This window comes from Loxodonta africana, chromosome 2 (genome assembly GCF_030014295.1).
Source record: "Loxodonta africana isolate mLoxAfr1 chromosome 2, mLoxAfr1.hap2, whole genome shotgun sequence".
In the NCBI taxonomy this organism is placed as follows: domain Eukaryota; kingdom Metazoa; phylum Chordata; class Mammalia; order Proboscidea; family Elephantidae; genus Loxodonta; species Loxodonta africana.
In genome coordinates this window covers 452,540-479,155 of record NC_087343.1, presented here as the reverse complement: position 1 = coordinate 479,155, position 26,616 = coordinate 452,540, and the positions used below count along the sequence as shown (strand labels likewise).

The 26,616-nt window shown below is 50.6% G+C and overlaps 1 protein-coding gene across 2 annotated transcripts in view; it reads right to left on the bottom strand.

The window, feature by feature from the left end:
- EXOC3 (exocyst complex component 3) overlaps positions 1 to 26,616 on the bottom strand; it is a 30,890-nt gene that overhangs the window by 3,904 nt on the left and 370 nt on the right. For both annotated transcript variants that reach the window (XR_010318240.1, XM_023541941.2), the window contains exons 2-11: positions 23,190 to 23,380; positions 21,357 to 21,576; positions 19,215 to 19,896; positions 15,681 to 15,798; positions 14,531 to 14,656; positions 9,542 to 9,642; positions 8,865 to 8,975; positions 8,622 to 8,772; positions 3,419 to 3,541; positions 20 to 181 (exon numbers count right to left, since the gene is read on the bottom strand). Coding sequence is in view for 1 of the 2 variants with exons in the window: in XM_023541941.2 (XP_023397709.2) it covers positions 20 to 181; positions 3,419 to 3,541; positions 8,622 to 8,772; positions 8,865 to 8,975; positions 9,542 to 9,642; positions 14,531 to 14,656; positions 15,681 to 15,798; positions 19,215 to 19,896; positions 21,357 to 21,576; positions 23,190 to 23,333 (1,938 nt within the window). In the remaining variant the exon portion in view is untranslated. The remainder of the gene's footprint in view (positions 1 to 19; positions 182 to 3,418; positions 3,542 to 8,621; positions 8,773 to 8,864; positions 8,976 to 9,541; positions 9,643 to 14,530; positions 14,657 to 15,680; positions 15,799 to 19,214; positions 19,897 to 21,356; positions 21,577 to 23,189; positions 23,381 to 26,616) is intronic.

The following is a 26,616-nucleotide window of genomic DNA, read 5'->3' as shown; positions in this document are numbered from 1 at the left end:
GCCCGGACCAGGCACTCACCGATGCCAGCTTCCGGAAGAGGAAGCGGAACTGCTCTGCTTCCTTGACCATGCGCTCCGCGCCTTCCTTGCGCTCCTCAGCGCTCCGGAAGGAGATGCGCTTCTGCATGATGGCCCGCAGGTACTCCACCACCACGCGCCGGTGCGCCTCCGCCGCCACCCGCTGAGGGAGAATACACGTTCAGCTTGGCGTCAACCCCACCAGCTGAAGCTGGCACGTGGGTGGAAAACGCATACTCTTCTCAGTGTTCTCAATGAGAAAAAGTCAAAATAACGTGGACTGCCTACCTTCATACTTCTGGTCGAGGTGACTAGGGGAATTTTAAAGTAAGTTAAGTAACATGAGATCTTATCATGCCTCGTAACAGCACTCACCACCTCTCCTTAAAACTAGTGTGAGGTAACATTTATTCTGTACCATGAGCAGAGTGCCACGTGGCACCACAGAACCCCTGCCCATATCGACTGAGAAAGGCTGGGAGAGGCTCCCCAGGGGGTGTGCCGAGGACTGCTTCCCACAGGGTGGTAGGTGAGCTATAGAAGGACCCCTGCTATAAAAACCTATATGAACTGTTGGGCCTGAGTGCACCCTGGTCACCCCAAAGTGATGGAGAGCCCAAGAGCCTAACAAGACAAAGCAAGATGCACCAGCAGCCAGCCTGCACTGGGCACCATGGCCCACAGTGCTGCCACGTGGATGACCAGGGCCTGCATTGCCCCCCACGGCCCACGGCACTGCCACGTGGACGACCAGGGCCCCACAGCGCTGCCACGTGGACGACCAGGGCCTGCACTGCCCCCCATGGCCTACGGCACTGCCACATGGACGACCAGGGCCTGCACTGGGCACCCACAGCCCACAGCGCTGCCACGTGGATGACCAGGGCCTGCACTGCCCCCCACGGCCCACGGCACTGCCACATGGACGACCAGGGCCTGCACTGGGCACCCACGGCCCACAGCACTGCCACGTGGACGACCAGGGCCTGCACTGCCCCCCATGGCCTACGGCACTGCCACATGGACGACCAGGGCCTGCACTGGGCACCCACGGCCCACAGTGCTGCCACGTGGACGACCAGGGCCTGCACTGCCCCCCACGGCCCACGGCACTGCCACATGGACGACCAGGGCCTGCACTGGGCACCCACAGCCCACAGCGCTGCCACGTGGATGACCAGGGCCTGCGCTGCCCCCCACGGCCCACGGCACTGCCACATGGACGACCAGGGCCTGCACTGGGCACCCACGGCCCACAGCACTGCCACGTGGACGACCAGGGCCTGCACTGGGCACCCACGGCCCACAGCGCTGCCACGTGGACGACCAGGGCCTGCACTGCCCGCCACAGCCCACCACAGCCCTCCACAGCCCACAGCACAGCCCACCACAGCCCACAGTGCTCCCATGTGGATGACCGGGTTCTGCACTGCCCATCCCAGCCCACAGCACTGTTGTGTGGATGGCTGGGGCCAATGGCTGGGGTGGGGGGCTGAGACCAGGAGACTGAAGACGTACCCAGGACCTGGCAGCACCAGCTCTGGGTGAACAAGCGTGAGTCCTCTCTGGAGGATGCACTCTCACTTCAGTCTCCAGGGTCCCCAGGGTTCACATCATCAAAATGAAATTCACAGTCAAAGAGAACAGACACACAAGAGACAAGCCACTAGGTCAGGGAGTCAGCAAAGACACCCAATTATTTTACAAAGGGATTTTACCAAACTCTTAGGAACAGATCACACCAATCTTAGATTCTTCAGATAACAGAAAAAGAGGGAGTCTTCCCTGACTAATTCTGTTAGGCCACTGCTACCAGCAAGGGAAACACAGAAAGAAAAACAACAGGCCACTCTCTGTCATTCATGCACGTGGATTAAAAAAAATACTTAACAAAAATACTACAAAACCAAACCTAGCAAAGTGCAAAACAGTAATAGACCGTGACAAAACTTAATTCAGAGCCCTGGTGGCCAAGTGGTTAAGACCGCAGGCTGCTAACCAAAAGGCTGGCAGTTTGAATCCAAAAGTGACTCCTTGGAAGCCCTATGGGGCAGTTCTACTCTTTCTCACAGGGTCGTTATGAGTCAGAATCGACTCAACGGCACACAACAAAACTGAATTTGGGGAAACCCTGGTGGCGCAGTGGTTAAGAGCTACGGTGGCTAACCAAAAGGTCAGCAGTTCAAATCCACCAGGTGCTCGTCGAAAACCCTATGGGGCAGCTGTACTCTGTCCTGTAGTGTTGCTATGAGTCGGAATCGACTTGACGGCAGTGGGTTTGGTGGTTCAGGGGTAGAATTCTTGCCTTCCATACTGGAGATCTGGGTACGATTCCTGGCCAACGTACTCCACGCGTAGCCACTATCTATCTGTCAGTGGAGGCTTACATGTTGCTATGATGCTGAACAGGTTTCGGTGGAGCTTCCAGACCTAAGACAAACTAGGAAGAAAGGCCTGGCAATCTACTTCCAAAAATCAGCCAATGGAAAACCCTGTGGATCACAAAGGCCCAATCTGGAACTGACATGGGGGCAGTGCAGGACCAGGCAAGCGTTTTGTTCTATTGTGCATGGGGTCGCTGTGAGTTGGGGCCAACTCCATGGCGGCCAACAACAAGAAGTTGAATTTACCCCAGGGATGCAAGGATAATTTAATAGTAGAAAAAATCTTTAAACTTATCTTGCCACCGTAACTGATTAAAGGAGAGAAACATGACTATCTGAATAGATGCAGAAAAAGCATTTAATAAAACTTAACGGCAGATTAAAAACAAACCAAAACTACCTCAGCCAACAGAATAGAAAGATACTTCCTTAATCTGATGAAAAATAAGTACTAAAACCTTACAATAAACCAAACAATAGGCACCACTTTTTTAACATACAAATTTCCTTTGCTTTCTGATGCCAAACGTCAGAAGAGGAATGAGAGGACCTGGGCCGGCCCTTCGTTTTGTTGACACAAACTGTATCTGCAAACACTATCTATCTTGTGTAAAACGACTGGAAACAAAACCAGGGCTTCAAACCGGTTCAGTCCTGGCTGATGAAGTACAACCAGAATAGACCTGAAGTTTTAAAATTTGGGTGAACTGGAATGGTAACAGGAATGGGAAAAGTTATGGGTTGAAGACCTGGAATGGAAAACTCGGAAGAGGCATTGTGAGCCCTTTCAGAAGCCTGATGTAAGAGACTGGATTACCTTCACTCAAAAGCCCCACTGCGGCTGCCTTTTATCTTCAACCAATGTGAACGTGTGTGTTTCCCTTCCCTGGGTTAGTAAAACAACTACCAAAATCTCACACAAAAAAAGTAACATAACTCCGAACTATAAGCAAAATCTGATGGGCTGTAGCATGGCTGCTGAACTCGCAATGTATGATGACGTCCCACACGCTTACCTTTTTATATGGCTTTTTAATCTTGGCAAAGTCGTTGAAATAGTCTTCCACGGTGACACAGATGATATCTACAGCGTTTGACCCTAAGAGCCACTTCTTGGTCATCAACTCGTTAAGATGTTGCTGAAAAACAAAAATAAACATGGGAGAACCTCCTCTGACCACCTCAATAGCAGTCATGGCCTTCTGGAGGGGAGTTGTGCGTCTGTTTTTGTTCTGTCTTTACTGGTTGTCTGGTCATAACAGAAACACATTATCCAAGTAAAAATTACTCGTAAAAATTCTAATAGTACACAAATCTTCATGTACGCACTTTTAAAATATGAGATTTATACTACACATGAAATTCTGTAATCTGCTTCACCACAAACATTGTTAGGTATGTAAATACATGTGTACGTGTATTTCAAGGAGCTTTGGTGGCACAGTGGCTAAAGCCCATGACTGTTAATCAAACGGTCAGCAGTTTGAAACCACCAGCAGCAACACAGGAGAAAGATGGGGCTGTCTGCTTCTGCACAGGTTTACAGTCTGGGAAACGCTGTGAGGACACTGAATGAGAATCAACTTGACAGCAGTAGGTCTGGGTTTTTCGGTGTAAATTTCTTTTTTAATAGCTACACGTACCCATCATATGGATACACCGCAACTTACTCCATTCTCAACTGGTGGGCTTTTAACATGCTTTCATGTTTTGTGATTATAAACAAGAATATCAACATGCTGAAATGAAATTTGTGTATTTCTACAGGAGAAAGTCCACAGTGGAGTCGCTCAGTCAAAAGGCAAGCACATCTGGAACTGACAGCCACTTACTTCCAAATCGTCCCCCCGAGCCCGCACAGCGGCTCAGCCGCGCCGTGGACACAGAAAGGACGTCTTTTTTCACGCTCTCGGCAACGCTGGGTGTGCCAAGGGCTGAATCCCTGCCAGCCTGCTAGGCAACGAAGGTCACGCAGTTTTAACCTGTATTTCTCTGATGACCAGTAAGACAGGGTGTTGCCTCACAGGTAGGACATCTGTATCTCTTTTTCTGTGAAATGTCCATTCGTGTCCTTTGTCTATCTTTCTACCATGGTGTCTGTTTTAAATTTTGGGATACTTTCCAATGCACATGTGGTTTTTTTCTAAAACGTTTTAGAGAGAGCTGCTGCTGTCACGTCTCTTCACCCCATAGAGCAGGGGCCCACAGTACAAAGATCAAATTCACCGGACGACGCAGCACTGCCCCCTGTCCACCTCCAGTTCAAACCCCGCCACCCGTCCCAGCAGCCCCCTTCCCAGGTCTCCAGCAGGACTCAGCCAGGACCCCTGCACCATTTGGAAGCTTCCCCAGCCTGCCTTCACCTCCTGCGACCTGATGGTACTTTTCAGAACATCCTCAATTTGGCGGGGGGGGCCTGGTGAGTCCTCCCTTCACTCTCCCCCACATATGGCACCCTAACTTCTCACTGCGCTTGGTTTCTAAGCACTTGGTGGAATCCTAATCCTCTACCTAGCACATGTTGTAAATGCTCCCTTCCAATTTGGACAATGTCCCTCAATTTTATTAAAGTCATGTTTTGCTAAACAAAAAATTTAAAGTTTTATGTCTGTCAATCTTTTCTTGGATAATTTCTACTTTTGGTGTCATACTAAAAAAAAAAAAATCCTTTCCTATACTGAGAGTAAAGAGCCCTGGTGGCACAATGGTTAAACGCTGGACTGCAAACCAAAAGGTCAGCGGCTTTGAAGGAGAAAGACCTGGCCATCTGCTCTCATAAAGATTCAAGTCTAGGAAACCCTTTAAGGCAGTTCTACTCTTCTACAAAGTTGCTATGAGCTGGAATTCACTTGATGGCGCAAAACACTGAGAACGTGAAAAATTATTCAATCTTCTCCTAGCATTTTGTGGTGTATTAGTTTTTCACATTTAAAGCTTTACACCACCTGAGATTTACTTCTGTGCACAACATGACGCAGGCCTAGAAGTGCAATTCTCCCCAGATGGTCAGCCAACGGTTAGGCACCACCTACCACGTTAACACTGACTTGAATGCCATCTTCACAGTCCGTAAAATCCCTCCAAATGAGTCCCTGCTTCTGACGTCTACCCAGTTCTGCGGACCCAGCACCACGCGGCGGCTCACTGGCGGCAGATCTCCGTGACATCTTCAGATGCGGCAGAGCAAGCATCTCGCGCCCTCCCTAACTATAAAGGCTCTGCCCCCAAATTTCTTACCCTCTTTCATGCATTTATTCTTTAGATGACCTTTACAAAGCTTTCAGGCTCTCCTGGAAAGATGGCTGGGGGATCTGAGCAGAACCACGCTCAGCGTCTGAACCGTCTGGGCAGAGCAGGCAGCTCTACAGCCTGAGTTTCCCCGGCCTCTGCATCCCCAGCTGACTCCTGAGACTTCCACTCACGTGCATCTCTCGGCGTGTCTCCTTAGTCTGTTCCTCGGTCCCTGGTGTTTTTGCTACTGACATGCATGGAGGCTTTTTCTTTCTTTTTGTTTATTTATTTTATGGTGCTTTAAGTGAAAGTTTACAGTTCAAGTTAGTTTCTCATACAAAAATTTATACACACATCGTTATGTCATCCTATTCACTCTCCCTATAATGCGACAGCACACTCGTCTTTTCCGCTCCGGATTTCCTGTGTCCATTCTACCAGCTCCTGTCCCTTTTTGCCTTCTCATCTCACTTCTGGACAGGAGCTGCCCGTTTAGTTTCATGAATCTACTTGAGCTAAGCAGCACACTCTTCACGAGTATCATTTTATGTCTTATAGTCCAGTCTAATCTTTGTCTGAAGAGGAGGCTTTGGGAATGGTTTCTAGGCTAACAGTCTGGGGCCATGTCTTCTGAGGTCTCCCCAGTCTCAGTTAGACCATTAAGTCTGGTGTTTTTACTAGAATTTAAGTCCTGGCATCGGGTCTTTTTACACTACACTTTCAAACTGGTGACAGCCAGTAAACAAAAACAATCTTTTTTTTTTACATTTATCTTATCACTTTTCTAAATTTTATTAGTTCCAATGCTTTTCACTTGCTGTCACACATTTTGAACATGTACCACCACACAATGGCACACGCTTTTCTCTTCCTTTCCTAGATTTCCAGCAAGTCTTCTGCAACTTAAACTGCTGGCTGGCCTGTGCGCTGACTTGCATGGTGACAGCAGGCCTCTGGTCTGTACTAGTCTCCACAGGGAGCCGCCCTCAGCAAGGTGTACCAGGGTTCTGGACACAGTCACCACCACGTGAGGAGGCCTTCCAGTCAGTTTATCAAAGAGGTTCACCAGGGATAGCTGTTGAATTTCACCAAATGCCTATCATCATAGTATTTTTTTTTTTTAAATATATTCTGATTTCTGCCAACATCTTTAAATAATGCTGAACCATCCCTGCATTTCTGAAATAAACCCTACTTGTTCACAGTAAGAAGTTCCTGGGTGGCGCAGATGGTTAAGTGTGGGGATACTAACCAAAAGGTTGGCTGGCAGTTTGACTACACTCAGAGGCACCTCAGAAGAAAGGCCTGACAACCTGCTTGCAAAAGGTCACCGCTAGAAAATGCTACGGAGCAGTTCCACTCTGACACACGTGGGCCACTCAGCTGGAAAACGCCACAGAGCAGTTCCACTCTGACACACCTGGGATCAGCACGAGTCAGAAATGACTCAACGGCAACTTTTTTTTGTTTTATTCATGGTACGTTATGCCTTTGACACAATGCTAAATTCATTTCGTTAATGGTTTTTGTTTGCATGTGTGCACACGTGCACCTGGGCTCTCACTTTGGTTTTGCTATCACAAACGTGCTGGTGGGTATGATCAATCTTCTTTCTACAACTTTCTCTCTACACCCTTCTCTCTGTTTTGTAATCCACTAGGCAGTTTGATGTTTTAATATCTGCTAGGGTTGCTATCCAATTGTGCATGAGACGGCCTCAAACCACTGACTGGACAAAGATACAGCGCATGCTAAAAGTGGGCTACCTCCATAGACCACAGACGCTGCACGTGTGCGGCTCTGTCAACCAGACCACCTACAGACACTGCATGTGTGTGGTTCACCCAACCAGACAACCTATAGACGCTGCACGTGTGTGACTCAGTCAACCAGACAGCCCACAGATGTTGCACGTGTGTGGCTCAGCCAACCAGACAATCCACAGACGCTGCACAGGTGCGGCTCAGCCAACCAGACAACCCAAAGATGCTGCAAGTGTGTGACTGAGCCAACCAGACAACTCACAAGATGCTGCACATGTGCGGTTCGCTCAACCAGACAACCCACAGACACTGCACATGTGTGATTCAGTCAACCAGACCACCCACAGATGATGCATGTGTGCAACTCAGTCAACCAGACCACCCACAGATGCTGTAGGTGTGCAGCTCAGCCATCCAGACACCCACAGACACTGCATGTGACTCAGCCAACCAGACAACCCACAAATGCTGCACGTGTGTGACTCAGCCAACCAGACAACCTACAGATGCTGCACGTGTGTGACTCAGCTGACCAGAAAACCCAGATGCTGCAAATGTGCGACTCAGCTGACCAGACCACCCAGACGCTTCACGTGTGTGACTCAGCCAACCAGACGACCCACAGGCGCTGCACGTGTGCGGCTCAGCTAACCAGACAGCCAATAGACACACAGCAGCATATGTCCCCAGGGCAGAAGAGAAAATTAGGCAGTGCTGAGTCCAGAAAGGGAGGGAGCAGCCCACACAGCCTACCTCCAGGCCCCAGTAGCCCACCTCCAGCCCAGGCACCCTTCCTTCAGGCCCCAACAGCCCACCTCCAGCCCAGACACCCTTCCTCCAGGCCCCAGTAGCCCACCTCCAGCCCAGGCACCCTTCCTCCAGGCCCCAGTAGCCCACCTCCAGCCCAGGAGGCCTTCCTCCAGGCCCCAGTGGCCCATCTCCAGCCCAGGCGGCCTTCCTCCAGGCCCCAGTGGCCCACCTCCAGCCCAGGCGGCCTTCCTCCAGGCCCCAGTGGCCCACCTCCAGCCCAGGCGGCCTTCCTCCAGGCCCCAGTGGCCCACCTCCGGCCCAGGCACCCTTCCTCCAGGCCCCAGTGGCCCACCTCCAGCCCAGGCGGCCTTCCTCCAGGCCCCAGTGGCCCACCTCCAGCCCAGGCGGCCTTCCTCCAGGCCCCAGTGGCCCACCTCCAGCCCAGGCGGCCTTCCTCCAGGCCCCAGTAGCCTACCTCCAGGTCCAGGAAGACCTCTTCCAGCAGACTGCTGCAGCCTTCCTTGGCAATGGTGTCCAGAACCACGTCCATGCTGGGCTGACTTACAGACATGCCCTCTTCTGTGTCGCTTTTCAAATACTTCTTTTTTAAGCTGACTATGGACTCTCTGTAACAAAACAGTTGCCGTTCAGTAAAACTGCTGGTGCTCACACCCTTTCCTCCTGCTCCTTCGTCACAATCTCCATTGCAATGACTCACTTAAAGGTCTGGCAGTTGTTGATGATTGCGATCATGTACTGGACATAGCAGTGTGGGTGCTGCCGGTTCCTCAGGTGTTCCTCTTTGTACAATTGCGCCTCCTCTTTGTATCTAAGAAACATGATCCCCGTTAGACATGTTACCAAGGGCAGCACTGAGGTGTTCAGAACGTAACACGGGCATCACTTGGCCATGCTTATCAAAACAGCTGAAATAATACCTCCAGATTAAACGCGGGTGAAAACAGAAATACAGACTTCTGTTGGACTCTTTTGGAAAGTGGTATTAATAAGCTTTATAAATAAGGTTTCATGATGAGCAAACTAATTTGTAACATCTAGTTCTCTCAAAAAGGCAAACCAACCACCCAGGGAAGTGCAGATAACAAAAAAGGCAGTGTGTCCAAATGAGAAGCCCTGACTCCACCCACCAGCTGTGCTGATCACATCGCTTCAGACTGCCCGACTGCCCGTGTATCAGATCTGGGGTCTCAGAGGGAGCGCTGCAACGCAGAGAAGCAGGCCTGCTTCCCCTTACAGGGCTTCTAATTAACAAGGACAGCAACGTAGAGGGAATCCCCAGGACTGTGTTTTTGAAAACAGGCATAGTAGGATCAACAACTTTCTAATTTTTAAACACGCATGCTTTCTAAAATAGCACATTGGCAAAATACATACCTATTTAAGAAAGAATTCATTTGCTGAAGACACAAAACCAGTACCTTTGTTTTCAAATCTTCACTTATCTGAGCAGCAACTTGAAGATTCTGTTCGAACATCTAAAAATTGGAAAATTTATGAATTCTTACATAAACTCACATGAGTACACTGAGGATGCAGGCTCCCTATGATAAAAAAACTCCATCTGCTAAACAGTAGGTAGGACAGTCCAACTCCAGAGAAAAACAAAACCACTTGAAAAATAACAAAGTAGTTTAAAAAAAAGAAGCCAACTTTCTCACCAGGTCAAAAACCAAGTGAATCATTTACTAAGTGTATACAGACTGGCTAGTCTCTATAAAAGGGGCAAATCGTATTTTCATACCTGGTGGAGTTCAGTGGCCTGAGGCCGACAGGAAAGTAGGGGGAAGCCCAGAGAAGTCAGGTGATGGGAGTCACTTGTCAGGGCCAGAGGCCAGGCTCTAACTCAGATGTCCTGACCTCTCAGCATGCTCCTGAAAAGTAACTCAAGTCCACTGGTGTTCAAGCCCCTTGTAATGTGGAAAAAGCTCCCCTTTTTGTGAATGAGAGCTGGCAGGCTGGGGCTGGAGGGGGAGAGAGGAGAGTGAGGGAGGTGCAGCTCGCTCCAGGTCATCACATGCGGAACGTCACAAGAATAAAGCGAGCTTCCAAAAGCAAAGGAGAGAAAGAGGGCCAACTTGTCATTATTAACGCATCATCATGAGAGAACCTAACTGCTGCCTGGCTGACGCCGAAATACTTATTTCAGTAGACAGAGTCTGAAGTAAATACTCTAACGCCACTCAGTTGTTCCTACTACCAGTTTTTTTTTTTTAATTTTTATTGAGCTTCAAGTGAACGTTTACAAATCAAGTCAGTCTGTCACATATAAGCTTATATACACCTTACTCCATATTCCCACTTGCTCTCCCCCTAATGAGTCAGCCCTTCCAGTTTCTCCTTTCGTGACCATTTGGCCAGTTTCTAACCCTCTCTACCCTATCTCCCCTCCAGACAGGAGATGCCAACACAGTCTCAAGTGTCCACCTGATACAAGTAGCTCACTCTTCCTCAGCATCTCTCTCCAACCCATTGTCCAGTCCCTTCCATGTCTGCTCAGTTGTCGTCGGGAATGGTTCCTGTCCTGGGCCAACAGAAGGTTTGGGGACCATGACCGCCAGGATTCCTCTAGTCTCAGTCAGACCATTAAGTACGGTCTTTTTGTGAGAATTTGGGGTCTGCATCCCACTGATCTCCTGCTCCCTCAGGGGTTCTCTGTTGTGCTCCCTGTCAGGGCAGTCATCAGTTGTGGCCGGGCACCAACTAGTTCTTCTGGTCTCAGGATGATGTAAGATTCTGGTTCACGTGGCCCTTTCTGTCTCTTGGGCTCATAGTTGTCGTGTGACCTTGGTGTTCTTGTTCTTCATTCTCCTTTGATCCAGGTGGGTTGAGACCCATTGATGCATCCAGGTGGCCGCTTGTTAGCATTTAAGACCCCAGACGCCACATTTCAAAGTGGGATGCAGAATGTTTTCATAATAGAATTATTTTGCCAAATGACTTAGAAGTCCCCTTAAACCATGGTCCCCAAACCCTCGCCCTTGCTCCGCTGACCTTTGAAGCATTCAGTTTATCCTGGAAACTTCTTTGCTTTTGGTCCAGTCCAGTTGAGCTGACCTTCCATGTATTGAGTATTGTCCTTCCCTTCACCTAAAGTAGTTGTTATCTGCTAACTAATCAGTAAAAAACCCTCTCCCACCCTCCCTCCGTCCCCCCCTCGTAACCACAAATGTGTTCTTCTCAGTTTATACTATTTCTCAAGATCTTATAATAGTGGTCTTATACAATATTTGTCCTTTTGTCTCTGACTAATTTCGCTCAGCATAATGCCTTCCAGGTTCTTCCATGTTATGAAATGTTTCACAGATTCCTCACTGTTCTTTATCGATGCATAGTATTCCATTGTGTGAATATACCACAATTTATTTAACCATTAATCCGTTGATGGACACCTTGGTTGCTTCCAGCTTTTTGCTATTGTAAACAGAGCTGCAATAAACATGGGGGTGCATATATCTGTTCGTGTGAAGGCTCTTATTTCTCTAGGGTATATTCCGAGGAGTGGGATTTCTGGGTTGTATGGTAGTTCTATTTCTAACTGTTTAAGATAACGCCAGATAGATTTCCAAAGTGGTTGTACCATTTTACATTCCCACCAGCAATGTGTAAGAGTTCCAATCTCTCCGCAGCCTCTCCAACATTTATTATTTTGTGTTTTTTGGATTAATGCCAGCCTTGTTGGAGTGAGATGGAATCTCATTATAGTTTTAATTTGCATTTCTCTAATGGCTAATGATCGAGAGCATTTTCTCATGTATCTGTTAGCTGCCTGAGTATCTTCTTTAGTGAAGCGTGTGTTCATATCCTTTGCCCACTTCTTGATTGGGTTGTTTGTCTTTTTGTGGTCGAGTTTTGACAGAATCATATAGATTTTAGAGATCAGGCGCTGGTCGGAGATGTCATAGCTGAAAATTTTTTCCCAGTCTGTAGGTGGTCTTTTTACTCTTTTGGTGAAGTCTTTAGATGAGCATAGGTGTTTGATTTTTAGGAGCTCCCAGTTATCTGGTTTCTCTTCGTCATTTTTGGTAATGTTTTGTATTCTGTTTAGGCCTTGTATTAGGGCTCCTAACGTTGTCCCTATTTTTTCTTCCATGATCTTTATCGTTCTGGTCTTTATGTTTAGGTCTTTGATCCACTTGGAGTTAGTTTTTGTGCATGGTGTGAGGTATGGGTCCCGTTTCATTTTTTTGCAAATGGATATCCAGTTATGCCAGCACCGTTTGTTAAAAAGACTATCTCTTCCCCAATTAACTGACACTGGGCCTGTGTCAAATATCAGCTGCTCATATGTGGATAGATTTATATCTGGGTTCTCAATTCTGTTCCACTGGTCTATGTGTCTGTTGTTGTACCAATACCAGGCTGTTTTGACTACTGTGGCTGTATAATAGGTTCTGAAATCAGGTAGAGTGAGGCCTCCCACTTTCTTCTTCTTTTTCAGTAATGCTTTGCTTATCCGAGGCTTCTTTCCCTTCCATATGAAGTTGGTGATTTGTTTCTCTATCACATTAAAAAATGACATTGGAATTTGGATCGGAAGTGTATTGTATGTATAGATGGCTTTTGGTAGAATAGACATTTTTACTATGTTAAGTCTTTCTATGCATGAGCAAGGTATGTTTTTCCACTTAAGTATGTCCTTTTGAATTTCTTGTAGTAGAGCTTTGTAGTTTTCTTTGCATAGGTCTTTTACATTCTTGGTAAGATTTATTCCTAAGTATTTTATCTTCTTGGGGGCTACTGTGAATGGTATTGATTTGGTTATTTCCTCTTCGATGTTCTTTTTGTTGATGTAGAGGAATGCAAGTGATTTTTGTATGTTTATCTTATAACCTGAGACTCTGCCAAACTCTTCTATTAGTTTCAGTGGTTTTCTGGAGGATTCCTTAGGGTTTTCTGTGTATAAGATCATGTCATCTGCAAATAGAGATAATTTTACTTCCTCCGTGCCAATCCGGATGCCCTTTATTTCTTTGTCTAGCCTAATTGCTCTGGCTAGGACTTCCAGCACAATGTTGAATAAGAGCGGTGACAAAGGGCATCCATGTCTGGTTCCCATTCTCAAGGGAAATGCTTTCAGGCTCTTTCCATTTAGAGTGATGTTGGCTGTTGGCTTTGCATAGATGCCCTTTATTTAATGTTGAGGAATTTTCCTTCAATTCCTATTTTGGTGAGAGTTTTTATCATAAATGGGTGTTGGACTTTGTTGAATGCCTTTTCTGCATCAATTGATAAGATCATGTGGTTTTTGTCTTTTGTTTTATTTATATGGTGGATTACATTAATGGCTTTTCTAATATTAAACCAGCCTTGCATACCTGGTATAAATCACACTTGGTCATGGTGGACTATTTTTTTGATATGTTGTTGAATTCTATTGGCTAGAATTTTGTTGAGAATTTTTGCATCTATGTTCATGAGAGATATAGGTCTGTAATTTTCTTTTTTTGTGATGTCTTTACCTGGTTTTGGTATCAGGGAAATGGTGGCTTCATAGAATGAGTTAGGTAGTGTTCCATCATTTTCTATGCTTTGAAATACCTTTAGTAGTAGTGGTGTTAACTCTTTGAAAGTTTGGTAGAACTCTGCAGTGAAGCCGTCCGGGCCAGGGCTTTATTCTGTTGGGAGTTTTTTGATTACCATTTCAATCTCTTTTTTTGTTATGGGTCTATTTAGTTGTTCTACTTCTGATTGTGTTAGTTTAGGTAGGTAGTGTTTTTCCAGGAATTCATCCATTTCTTCTAGGTTTGCAAATTTGTTAGAGTACACAATTTTTCGTAATAATCTGATATGATTCTTTTAATTTCAGTTGGGTCTGTTGTGATGTGGCCCATCTCGTTTCTTATTCACCTACCACCGGTTATTTAAAAGAAAATGTGATGGACACAAGTAGGTTGTGGGGCATTAAAAAGGCAATTAACATAAAGGATGAACTATGGTCTCACACCCAGCATGATGACTAACATTCAGGAAATTAATTTTAAAGTGCTAAAAGACTTCCCTAAACTCACCAGATTAGACCCAACCCGTGGTTGGCTGAAGACAACCTTGGCTGTTTATAACATTAGGAACACCTACCAAGCCAACTCCCAAGTTGAAAGCCACAGGTAAAATGACATGTAATTAGGTTCTACTTCAAATTCACAAAGATGAGGAAAAGTAGTCTTAGGTGACCTCAGGCAAGATTACGTGTCAAGTATGAGCCTCAGCTCCTCCATCTCCAGAGACAGATGAAGAGCTTAGACGACAGAAGGGTTCTCTGTATCCTTACTGTGCTCCAGGAACAAAGGTCAAGACATGGGTGTTGGTCTGTAAACCCCACAAGCCCAACCACGAGCCACAGGCCCTGTGACGGTAGCACCGCACCTGGAAGACAATGGCGGGAAGCGTGGTCTGGTAGTAGCCGTCCTGGTCGGCCTCAGGCTCAGTCTCCTTGACCCAGTCCTTCCGGTCTGTCTCTAGTGCTTTCCGCAGCCAGGCAATGATGTTTGACTGTGGAAGGTGAGATTAGCATCAGGAGACAGGAAGAGAAGAAGGAACGTCTTTTGAAGCAAAGATGCCCCCCACCCCCAACAGCGTGTGGCTGCAGGAAGTGAACTCGAACCCACAGGAGACATGGGACCCCGAGTCCTCGCCCAACCAGAGAGGCAACTGCTTGTCTCTCGGAGGCTCCTCGACGGGTGGTGGGGCCCCTACCACCCTCTGCTGATGCTAGAGCAAAGCCACTCAGTGAGAACCCCGATTTTAAAGATAAAGGGCAGGCCACTAGAAAATCATGGGTGCGTGCTGCACTGGGGGCAAGGTACGGCTGTGGGTGCTGTGTCGTGGGTGGCAGCAGCATCTGGCCAGACCACTGGCTTGCTGAAGGGCAGACGCAGTGAGCCCTTGTCCCCGCACAGCCCAACAGTGGCACAAAAGCACTCTCTCCCCATCTCCCAGGGACAGCCTCAGCATTTTCAATAAGGCTGTCTCGGTGTTTGGGTACACCCTTCCCTACAGAGCTGGCCCTGCCTGTTGTTCGACACGGGGAGCCTGGTGGCTGTGGGATCACTCAGAGTCCTGCCAGGCCCCTAATCAGAGGTGAGAGCCTGGCCAAGCTTCCACCCCAGGCCGTCCAGGCCTTGCCACCTAATGGGGAGAAGAGGCCCGCTCCTCTGGTCCTGGGCGGGGGGTTCCTCTCGCCTGGGGGTCTCCTCTGGCCTGAGGTGACTCCTCCCACCCAGGGAGTCTCCTCTGGCCTGAGGGGCCTCCTCCCACCCAGGGGCCTCCTCCAGTCTGGGGGGTCTCTGCATCTATGGACTGACACACCCCAGACTCTCAGGCCAGGCCAACAACAGGTGCTCTCCTCACCTAACTGGTCATGTATCCTGGAAACAGTCAGGGCATCTGAGCCCACACAGCCCAGGAACCCAGCATCGAGGCAGACTTCTCATCCGCCCTTTGTCTGCCGGCATCTGGAAACCTAGTCCCAGATGGAGCTCCCCACTCCAAACCAGCATGAGCCAGCTATACTCACAGTGAGCGTCGACATATATGTGCCAAGCAGCTCGGAGACCACATGTGGGGACAGCAGGGGCCCCAGAGCGTCGGTGTCCACTTCCGGGGCCAGGTCCAAGTTTCCCATCATCTCTGTACTGCATCAAAAACCGGAAGTGAGGTTGGGAGGTTACAAGTGGACACGAGAGAAAACCCTTAAGGAAATGCTACTATTTCTTTCGACACACAAATGCCCAATGGCTCTGGAGACCACGATTCCCACCACACCCATGGGGAGATGAGGACGCCGGCTCCACCTCAGCTTCTCCGCCTCACGTGCTCAGGTAAGTCCTTCAGCCTTGGCCCCTTCTCCCAGCATGTCTCCTTCCTGGTGTCTGGCAGCTCAGACCCAAGGGGACACTCCAGGAGAGCAAGATCTGTCCTGTTTACCAGTGCCTGGCAGACGGTAGGTGTACAATAAATGTTTTTAATAATGAGAATCACAAAAAATGAGAGAATCGTGAGTGGGTGCTGTAACTCAGGAACCAAATCCACACCAAATCCACTGCTGTCAAGTCCCAAGCCACAACGACCCTACAGGACAGAGAAGAACTGCCCCATAGGGTTTGCAAGGTTGTAATCTTTATGGACGCAGACTGTCACATCTTTCTCTCATGGTGTCGCCAGTGGGTTCAAATCACTGACCTTTTGGTTAGCACCCAAGCGCTTTAATCACTGCACCACAGGGCCCACTAACTTAGGAATACAGCTTAGTGTTATTCATCTCTGCAGCAGAAAGTGGCTAGAGCAGAGACACCTACAGTGAAAACTGAGTGAGACGCCTCTACTCAGCACGCTGCACTTAAGGAAGGTGTGGTTTTCATAAAAAGCAGCTGACGCCCGCACACGCAGCTAGATCTTGTCTAAGGTTCAATCACCTAGAAAACACACGTCTCGGGCTACAATCCCTAGATCTGTTCTCAGGAAGACGGCACTGGATAATATTAACAGCTGGTCCACGACCTGGAAGAAACTGAGATCTTCCTGGGAAAAGTATTTCACGAACACCTGCAGGTATCAGAGGACTACTTATCCAACTTAGGTCATCTCGCCCAGGTGCCTCAACCCATGTGTACGTGTTCCTGTCTCAGGGTGTCTGCGGGCCTTCAGGGACACAGCAGGCAGGTCAGTACTCCCACAGAAAGCCAGCACAAGAGGGTGCATGTGGCTGCAAGGCACAGATTGTCCTACGACAGCAAAAAGCTTCCTATGGGTGAGTGAGACACAAAATTCAGATTCAAACTGTGCACGTGATACAGACGCCCATGGCAGGTCAGAACACCATGGGCCAGCAGCCAGGGCCCGCTCTCAGCCCCTAGTGGGGACAGGAGAACCGTGGCGGGCTGGACTGGCTGGGACCTGCCCTCAGCCTACAGTGGGGACAGGAGAACCACGGCAGGCTGGCCTGGCTGGGACCTGCTCTCAGCCCACAGTGGGGACAGGAGAACCACAGCGGGCTGGCCTGGCTGGGACCTGCCCTCAGCCCACAGTGGGGACAGGAGAACCACGGCAGGCTGGCCTGGCTGGGACCTGCTCTCAGCCCACAGTGGGGACAGGAGAACCACGGCGGGCTGGCCTGGCTGGGACCTGCTCTCAGCCCACAGTGGGGACAGGAGAACCACGGCGGGCTGGCCTGGCTGGGACCTGCTCTCAGCCCCACCCCATGCCAGCTGCGTGTACTTGTCCTCCTGGTGTCTCAACGTTCTCACCTAGAGGGTGGGGAGGGTCAGGATGCTCCCTGGGGGCAGCGTGGGGACTAACCCAGCTAAGGAAGCATGAGATCCACACTGGCACAGGACACGCCGTGAAAGTGTCAGCCACCACTACGGTCACCATCTTGTGCAACAGTGTCCTACTCTTTATGTTTTTCTGTACTGACACTTTCAAATCCTCTACTATAACCAGGGATTACCACAAAAAAAGCCAGAAAGCAGAAAACACACACAAAAAAAACAACCCTCACTCCTAAAAGAAGAGGCTTAATTAGTTCTCCTACATTTGTAACAAGATAAATAAAAGAATTTCCAGTACAGCACTTAATGTTTCCCATCCACGAAACCACACAAAATTAAAATACTTCACCTCAGCTGGCTGATCCTAAGAATTCTAAAACGTGCCACCACCTCATCCTTCGAACCTCAAACTAGTGGTGACAGTGTGGACCTCATTCCCCTGCATGGCCTAGAGCCTCACTAAAACTCAAAAGGGGCTGGAAGGCCTTCTGAAACCTGGCATCCCTGTGACGTGGTGCGTCCGGACGCAGGGAGGGGAGCTGGCAGCCTCTCCCCAGCCGCAGCCCCAGGCAGGTCCCCAGGGTCTGCACTTGTAGAGGGGGTCTTTACTCACTTGCCCGCAGCGTTACCGTGCAGGGTAGCAATTGAGGCACAGCAAAGGCTCAACAGGCTGCTGTTACCAGGGAACAAGCCTGATGCTGTGCCGCTCACCATGGTGCTGAACCAACACTGGTCCCTGGGACTGACCCCACAAGAGCTCAGCCATGCTCAGACACCTGCTATGGCCACAAGAGTAAGGCCTTCCCACAGACAGATGGACAGACCATGAACAGGCACACTGAGTGTCATGCCACAACCCCACAAGAGTTCGGCCACGCTCACACCCCACTGTGACCGTGGGAAGTTTCCCACAGATGAACAGACTACATACACACACACTAGGTGTGGTACACAACCCCACAAAAAAGCTCAGCTGCACTCAGGGACCTGCTGTGACCACGGAAGCACTTCCCAAAACGGGTCACAGGCCAGAGAACAATCCCGAACACCCACCCTGCATCTAATTAAAATGCTACGAACACAATGCACACAGAATCAAACTATCTCCACACACAGACGCTACATAAGAGAAGACTCTGAAACACAGCTGTCCACACACAGACGCTACGTAAGAGAAGATGCTGAAACACAGCTGTCCACACACAGACGCTACGTAAGAGAAGACTCTGGAACACAGCGGTCCACACACAGATGCTACGTAAAAGACGCTGAAACACAGCCGTCCACACACAGATGCTACGTGAGAGAAGACGCTGAAACACAGCCGTCCACAAACAGATGCTACGTGAGAGAAGACTCTGAAACATAGCCGTCCACACACAGACGCTACGTAAAAGAAGACGCTGAAACACAGCCATCCACACACAGACGTTACGTAAGAGAAGACGCTGAAACACAGCCGTCCACACACAGATGCTACGTGAGAGAAGACGCTGAAACACAGCTGTCCACACACAGACGCTACGTGAGAGAAGACGCTGAAACACAGCCGTCCACAAACAGATGCTACGTGAGAGAAGACGCTGAAACACAGTCGTTCACACGCAGATGCTACGTAAAAGACGCTGAAACACAGCCGTCCACACACAGATGCTACGTGAGAGAAGATTCTGAAACACAGCCGTCCACACACGGACGCTACGTGAGAGAGGACGCTGAAACACAGCCGTCCACACACGGACGCTACGTGAGAGAAGACGCTGAAACACAGTGGGCCCTACCTCGTGTAGGTGTTCAGGACCCAAGTCAAGAGGCTCACAATTTCGTTTGCCTCCAGGTCTTCTGAGGCCAGGTCCTGCATCCGCGTGCTGAGGGCCTGGTGGTACATGTCCAGGAGGTTTCTGAGGATGTCATAATGGGGAGGGAAACACTGCACCATCAAGTTTTTCGCCACAATGAGGTCGTCCAGCACGTACTTGCGAATGATCTCCAGGTGACGGACCAGCCACATTTTGTCAGACTCCCTGGTGTCGGCCTGTGTGCCCTCAATCCGCGTGGTCACAGTTCTGTCCAGGATGGCAAACATCTTCTCCTTCCACTTTTTGGGCCTCCCGGGCGGGATGAAGCCCGTCTGCTTGCTTCGGTCAAGCATGCGCCTGTCGATCTTCTCCTCCCGTTCAATGATGCGAACAACAGAGACCAGCAGGGTGGGGTCTCGGCGGACAGTGACCAGGGACCGCTGCAGCACCATCCACAGCTGCTTGGCCAGCTCCTCTGAGAGGCGCTGCATGCTTCCGAAGTAGCCCTGGATGAGCGTCATGTCATGTGTGTTCCGGCTGTCCATGCGGTACTGCTCATACATCAGGTCATCCCGCGAGCACTCCAGGTCCATCAGCTTCCGGTGTGCCTGCAGCAGCTCCCCCTGCTCGATCAAGTCCTCTGTCTCCCTGACGATCTCTGGCACTGGGGGAGGACAAGGATGCACGTTAAGTCACACCGGCAGAATGTGCGCATTAGTGAACTACAGGCGACGAAAGACATCCGGAGGGACTCAAGCCCCTCAGATCGCCAGTAAAAGTCTGCCTCAGCAACAAACACCGACACGGCATCGGCCCGTTTGGTGAAAAGGGAGAGGGCCAGCTTCACCTGCCATGGGCACACTCTGGTCCCTGGCTTTACAAGACTGGGAGGGAGACTGCAAGCCAACAGGCAAGTATAAGATGGGGAACGGCCTGGGCAGCTCTGTGGGCGTTACAGAGGAGAAACATACGGGGCACCCAGGAAGCAGCCAGTCCAGCAGAGCCTTTCAAGCACCTACAGCCAGCTCCCATGTGCATCTGGGGGATCCATGGGAAAAGTGGGACAAGGACCTAGCCCAACTGCAGGGCACCACCAGTGCACAGGGGTGAGCACCCACCAGGCACTGCCTAGGACACAGGTCCCAAGGCACAGCCAGAAGGGTGCAAGGCCACTGGGCTGAGGGTCCACGGGATAGATGGGAGGACCATGGCCTCGCAAGCCACGTTGTTTGGCCTCCATGCCACCAACAGGAGCTTCGAGTACGGTGGTGAAACCACCCAGCGTGGAGGAGGGGACATGGGATTGCTGTTGCAGGAGGGAGAGTGCATAGCAAATGGGACACAGATGCGTTTCAGGACACAAAACCAGCTGAGAAGACAGATGCAGGGATGGGGGGAGGAGAGGTGGCAGGTAGACAACCCACCCAGGAACTCCGTCTCGGAGCCAGACAAGGAGCCCCGCTAACGTATACGGTGTGTGGGGAGCCTACAGATGCTGACAGCGATGGCCTGAATAGAAATCTGGGGGACAGCTGACCTTGTCCGGGCAAGGGGACCATGTACTCCTCACATGACAGGCTACATGGGGAGAGGCTACATGGGGAGAGGCTTCAAAGGCGTCTCCGCCCAGCCACCAAGTGCAACTCCCACCGTGATGGGGACTCCCCCCGACCTGGACACCCCTCCCTGCAATCACCGCTCCTCCTGCCCACAAGGCGTGGGCCCTTTAGGAACGTGTGGGACTGCTTTCTTAGTCTCCCGTACGTGGTAGGGTTCACCCAGCTGTTCTGTTATCCAGCAGGAAGACTGCAGCAGAGAAACACCCCAGGGGATTCAGCCCATGCAGCTTCAACTTGGCTCTCCTCTGGCCTCCGTCCTACAAACACCAAGCTGCAGGCATCCCTCTGGCCTCACTGCTCAAATGACTATTTCCACCAATGTCCAACAAAGCAGGTGGCTGGGCAGAAGAACTGGCCCTACCCTCCTCTCTGAGGCAGGTCTCCAGAGCACATCACATGAGAACCCTGCACCGCCTCCCCATCAGCCACTCATGCAGGGAGGGGTCGAGGGGCAGCAGGCACGAGACAGGAGGGGACGCTGTGTGGACCCGTGGTGCGGCCAGACCTGAAAAGATGTTCTTGAGGTTCTCCACAGCGGCAGCGAGCTGGCTGTGCTGCACCACGGCATCCTTCACGTCCCGGAGGCTCTCAATGGTGTTGATGCTCTGCCTCCAGTCCTGGCTAACATCCGCCAGGGACTGCTGGATGTCCTTTACGTCATTGAGCGCGTTGTGCAGCTGGCTCAGGCCTGTGCGCACTCCGTCCAGCTGGGACTGGATCGCAGCCTGGGGAGACACCATGGTGAGGCAGAAAGTAGCAGCAACGTGCTTCCTCCTGGTAAAACACTTTCCCCTCAGAAGTTCAATTAAGAAAAGAGATATTTGAGCAGCAGAAGCAGTCAAACCCCAGGGAAAAAAAAAGAATAAAAACCAAAAAGGTTTAAGCATCTCTTCTTCGTTTCTTCCTTTTTTGTTTTCACTGCTGTCTCAAAATGGCACAACTGTGTGTGTGAAGCTTTGTTGAAACACCACAGGCAGTCCTCTCCTGCCCTTCAGCCTGACAGTGCTGACATGCCCTCGCACACTTCTTGGGCCCGAGAAGGCCTCTTAAGTACCATCTCTAGAAGGAATTCACATACGCCCCGTGGAATCCCTAGCTTCCCAACAGAGAAAACTGTCAGAACTTTCTGATCAGCTTTTGAGGGGATAGCCTTCTACTGTTCAGCCGGGAGCTTACTCTGCTCGACGACAACACGCCCCCCACTGGGTAGTAGAATGGGGGCATGTGAGGCACTCGGAGGGAGCCCCTTTCCCATCACTGTGTCACTGTGCGAGCCAGAGGAGAAGACAGGGCTGGGGCGGGGGGGGGGGTGGGCAGGAGAGGGACGGGCACCACAGTCAAAGCCAGGAGCACCTCACCCGGGAGCCTACGCTGCATTTGGAAACATTTATCAACGATTATAAGAGACTACCCAAAGCTTCTAAGTCACTACTGATGATGTTAAGTTAATCCCACAAGTTTCTAGAACAGATAGAAGAAGGCTAAAACTGTAATGGTTCAAAGTATTCTTTAAAGTAATACATAGATTGCTGCCCCAAATTAGTCCAGTGGGGTCACTGGGTGACTTGTTTATACAATTAAATGACTCTTATCCTATCTCATGAAGCCTGCTCATACCTGGATCAAGTTTAGAGATTAATTCAATGCCATATTAATGTGAGAATTAATGTCCTCAAAGGCATTTTCAAGTACCTAAGGCCATCAACTACAGCAGGACACGGTTTTAACACTTCATTGCTATACTGGACTTGCATATTTTAGTAAAATCTTATCTCTTCATACTAAACGGAAAGCCAATCCAAATCATAAACTGTCTCGGAGAAGTATGACTTTCTTCCCTATCTCCCTCTCACACACTTAAACAATGCTCCAGCTACTCCTCCTCCCTACCAGGCCCAGCAGAGCACCTGGCACACAGGAAGCCCCTAGTGTCCGCTGAGATGAGCACACACTGTGTGCTCCAGTGAAGCTCTGCAGAAAAGCATCTAATGAACAGGTAAGAATGGCTGCTGTCACTCTATTGTCATCTAAAAGGATAAATATTCCTGAAGGTTCTGGGCATGCTTCAAAATGGGGTTGGTTTGGTATTTTCAGTATTCCCAATGTCACCTTTGTAAATCTACTAACTGGTGATAAATTGTTGGAAAGAATTTGCTACGTAAAGGTAAATTTCAGCTTCACCTCTCCATATCACTACAAAGCCCAATTCAACAGTTATAATAACAATGTTAAGTGCACAAAAATGAATCATTCAGTAAAGAAATCTGAAATTCAAGATTTCTGCCTCTGTCTGCCCAGGAATGGAGCAGAAAGGGACTTGATTACTCTGCTTTCATACCTTCAATCTGGCCTCCACAGAGGCCTTTTTCCGAGCCTCTCTTCGGCGATACTGCTCCACTTTGTCCAGTTGGTCAGGGCGCTGGAGCATCCCAGCTACCCTCTGGACCGCTGTCGCAACAGCTTCCCGGTCTGTCTCCTCCATAGTCAAAAAGCAGGCAAAACCCCCTTCCCTGTCATACTAGAGGTTTCCTGTGTATACAGGGGAAGTAGAGAAATGCATTAGAAAGGTGGAAATGTTAGATACAAAACTTACCTCTCCCCAAATAGTAGATCATTATGCACCTGTCAGGAGACTGAAAAAATCATTAACCTAGTAAATCTAAAAGAAAGCCAAAGTAGGATTATAAACTCCTCAACAAGAAATACGAACCTTGAGAACTCAAATACGGGAGAAACACTAGCTTTAAGTAAAGAAGCAGCAGCATTTTACAGTCATGGGAAATGTAAACACATGGAAAACGTGTGATGTGGAACCCAGTCGACTCATCACAACAGAGATCAGTCTCTAAGACACGTCTGTTCCCCAGAGAGGGCAGCTTCCTTGATACCTCATTTTTGGAGCCTGGACACCACTCTTGGCCAAGCCAGTGTGGCAGCCCCCAGGACCACTTAGTAAGGTCATAAGCACACAGGTACCACACGCTGCCTAAGAGAGGACACGTACGCACTGTACTTATACACTTGTACCACACACCACCACCTCAGGAAACCTCAGTGAGGACACATAAGCACGGTACCACATACACAGATCACTCAGGGGCCCCTCAGTGAAGACATGTATATGTGGTACCACCCACTCCCATCACCTCAGGACTCCTCAGTGAGGATATGTACACACAGTACCACACACTCCCATCACCTCAGGACTCCTCAGTGAGGATATGTACACACAGTATCACACACTCTCATCACCTCAGGACTCCTCAGTGAGGACACGTACACACAGTACCACACACACCTGTCACCTCAGGATCCTCAGTGAGGACATGTACACACAGTATAACATGCTCCCATCACCTCAGGACTCCTCAGTGAGGACACGTACACACAGTATCACACACTCCCATCACCCTAGGACTCCTTAGTGAGGATATGTACACACAGTATCACACACTCCTGTCACCTCAGGATCCTCAATGAGGACATGTACACACAGTATCACACGCTCCCCTCACCTTCAGATCCTCAGTGAGGACACGTACATACGGTATCACACACTTCCATCACCTCAGGATCCTCAGTGAGGACATGTACACACAGTACCACACACACCCATCACCTCAGGACTCCTCAGTGAGGATGTGTACACACAGTATCACACGCTCCCATCACCTTCAGATCCTCAGTGAGGACACGTACACACAGTACCACACACTCTCATCACCTCAGGACTCCTCAGTGAGGACACGTACACACAGTACCACACACACCCGTCACCTCAGGATCCTCAGTGAGGACATGTACACACAGTATAACACGCTCCCATCACCTCAGGACTCCTCAGTGAGGACACGTACACACAGTATCACACACTCCCATCACCCTAGGACTCCTTAGTGAGGATATGTACACACAGTATCACACACTCCTGTCACCTCAGGATCCTCAATGAGGACATGTACACACAGTATCACACGCTCCCCTCACCTTCAGATCCTCAGTGAGGACACGTACATACGGTATCATACACTCCCATCACCTCAGGATCCTCAGTGAGGACATGTACACACAGTACCACACACACCCATCACCTCAGGACTCCTCAGTGAGGACGTGTACACACAATATCACACACTCCCATCATCTCAGGACTCCTCAGTGAGGATATGTACACACAGTATCACACACTCCCACCACCTCAGGACTCCTCAGTGAGGACAGGCACACACAGTACCGCACACTGCCACCACCCCGGGGCCTCAGTGAGGGCACGTACACATGGTAACTCACACCGCCACCACCCTGGGGCCTCAAGAGGGCACGCACACATGGTACCGCACACTGCCACCACCCCGGGGCCTCGGTGAGGACAGGCACACACGGTACCACAACTGCCACCACCCGGGGCCTCGGTGAGGACAGGCACACACGGTACCGCACACTGCCACCACCCGGGGCCTCGGTGAGGACAGGCACACACGGTACCGCACACTGCCACCACCCCGGGGCCTCGGTGAGGACAGGCACACATGGTACCACACACTGCCACTACCCGGGGCTCTCAGTGAGGGCACGCACACACAGTACCACACACTGCCACCACCCGGGGCTCTCAGTGAGGGCACGCACACAAGGTACCACACACTGCCACCACCCCAGGGCCTCGGTGAGGACACGAACACATGGTACCTCACACTACCACCACCCCGGGGCCTCAGAGAGGGCATGCACACATGGTACTTCACACTGCCACCACCCCGGGGCCTCGGTGAGGACAGGCACACACGGTACCACAACTGCCACCACCCGGGGCCTCGCTGAGGACAGGCACACACGGTACCACACACTACCACCACCCCAGGGCCTCGGTGAGGACAGGCACACACGGTACCGCACACTGCCACCACCCGGGGCCTCGGTGAGGACAGGCACACACGGTACCACACACTGCCACCACCCCGGGGCCTCAGTGAGGGCACGTACACACGGTACCACACACTGCCACCACCCCGGGGCCTCAGTGAGGGCACGTACACACGGTACCACACACTGCCACCACCCCGGGGCCTCAGTGAGGGCATGTACACACGGTACCGCACACTGCCACCACCCCAGGGCCTCGGTGAGGACAGGCACACACGGTACCGCACACTGCCACCACCCGGGGCCTCGGTGAGGACAGGCACACACGGTACCACACACTGCCACCACCCCGGGGCCTCAGTGAGGGCACGTACACACGGTACCACACACTGCCACCACCCCGGGGCCTCAGTGAGGGCACGTACACACGGTACCGCACACTGCCACCACCCCGGGGCCTCAGTGAGGGCATGTACACACGGTACCGCACACTGCCACCACGCCGGGGCCTCAGTGAGGGCATGTACAGACGGTACCGCACACTGCCACCACCCCGGGGCCTCAGTGAGGGCATGTACACATGGTACCGCACACTGCCACCATCCGGGGCCTCGGTGAGGACACGCACACACGGTACCTCACACTGCCACCACCCCGGGGCCTCAGTGAGGGCATGTACACATGGTACCGCACACTGCCACCATCCGGGGCCTCGGTGAGGACACGCACACACGGTACCTCACACTGCCACCACCCCGGGGCCTCAGTGAGGGCATGTACACATGGTACTGCACACTGCCACCATCCGGGGCCTCGGTGAGGACAGGCACACACGCCACCGCACGCTGCCACCACCCCGGGGCCCCTCAGTGGGATTTCAGCCCACAAGGCAGAAAGGGCAC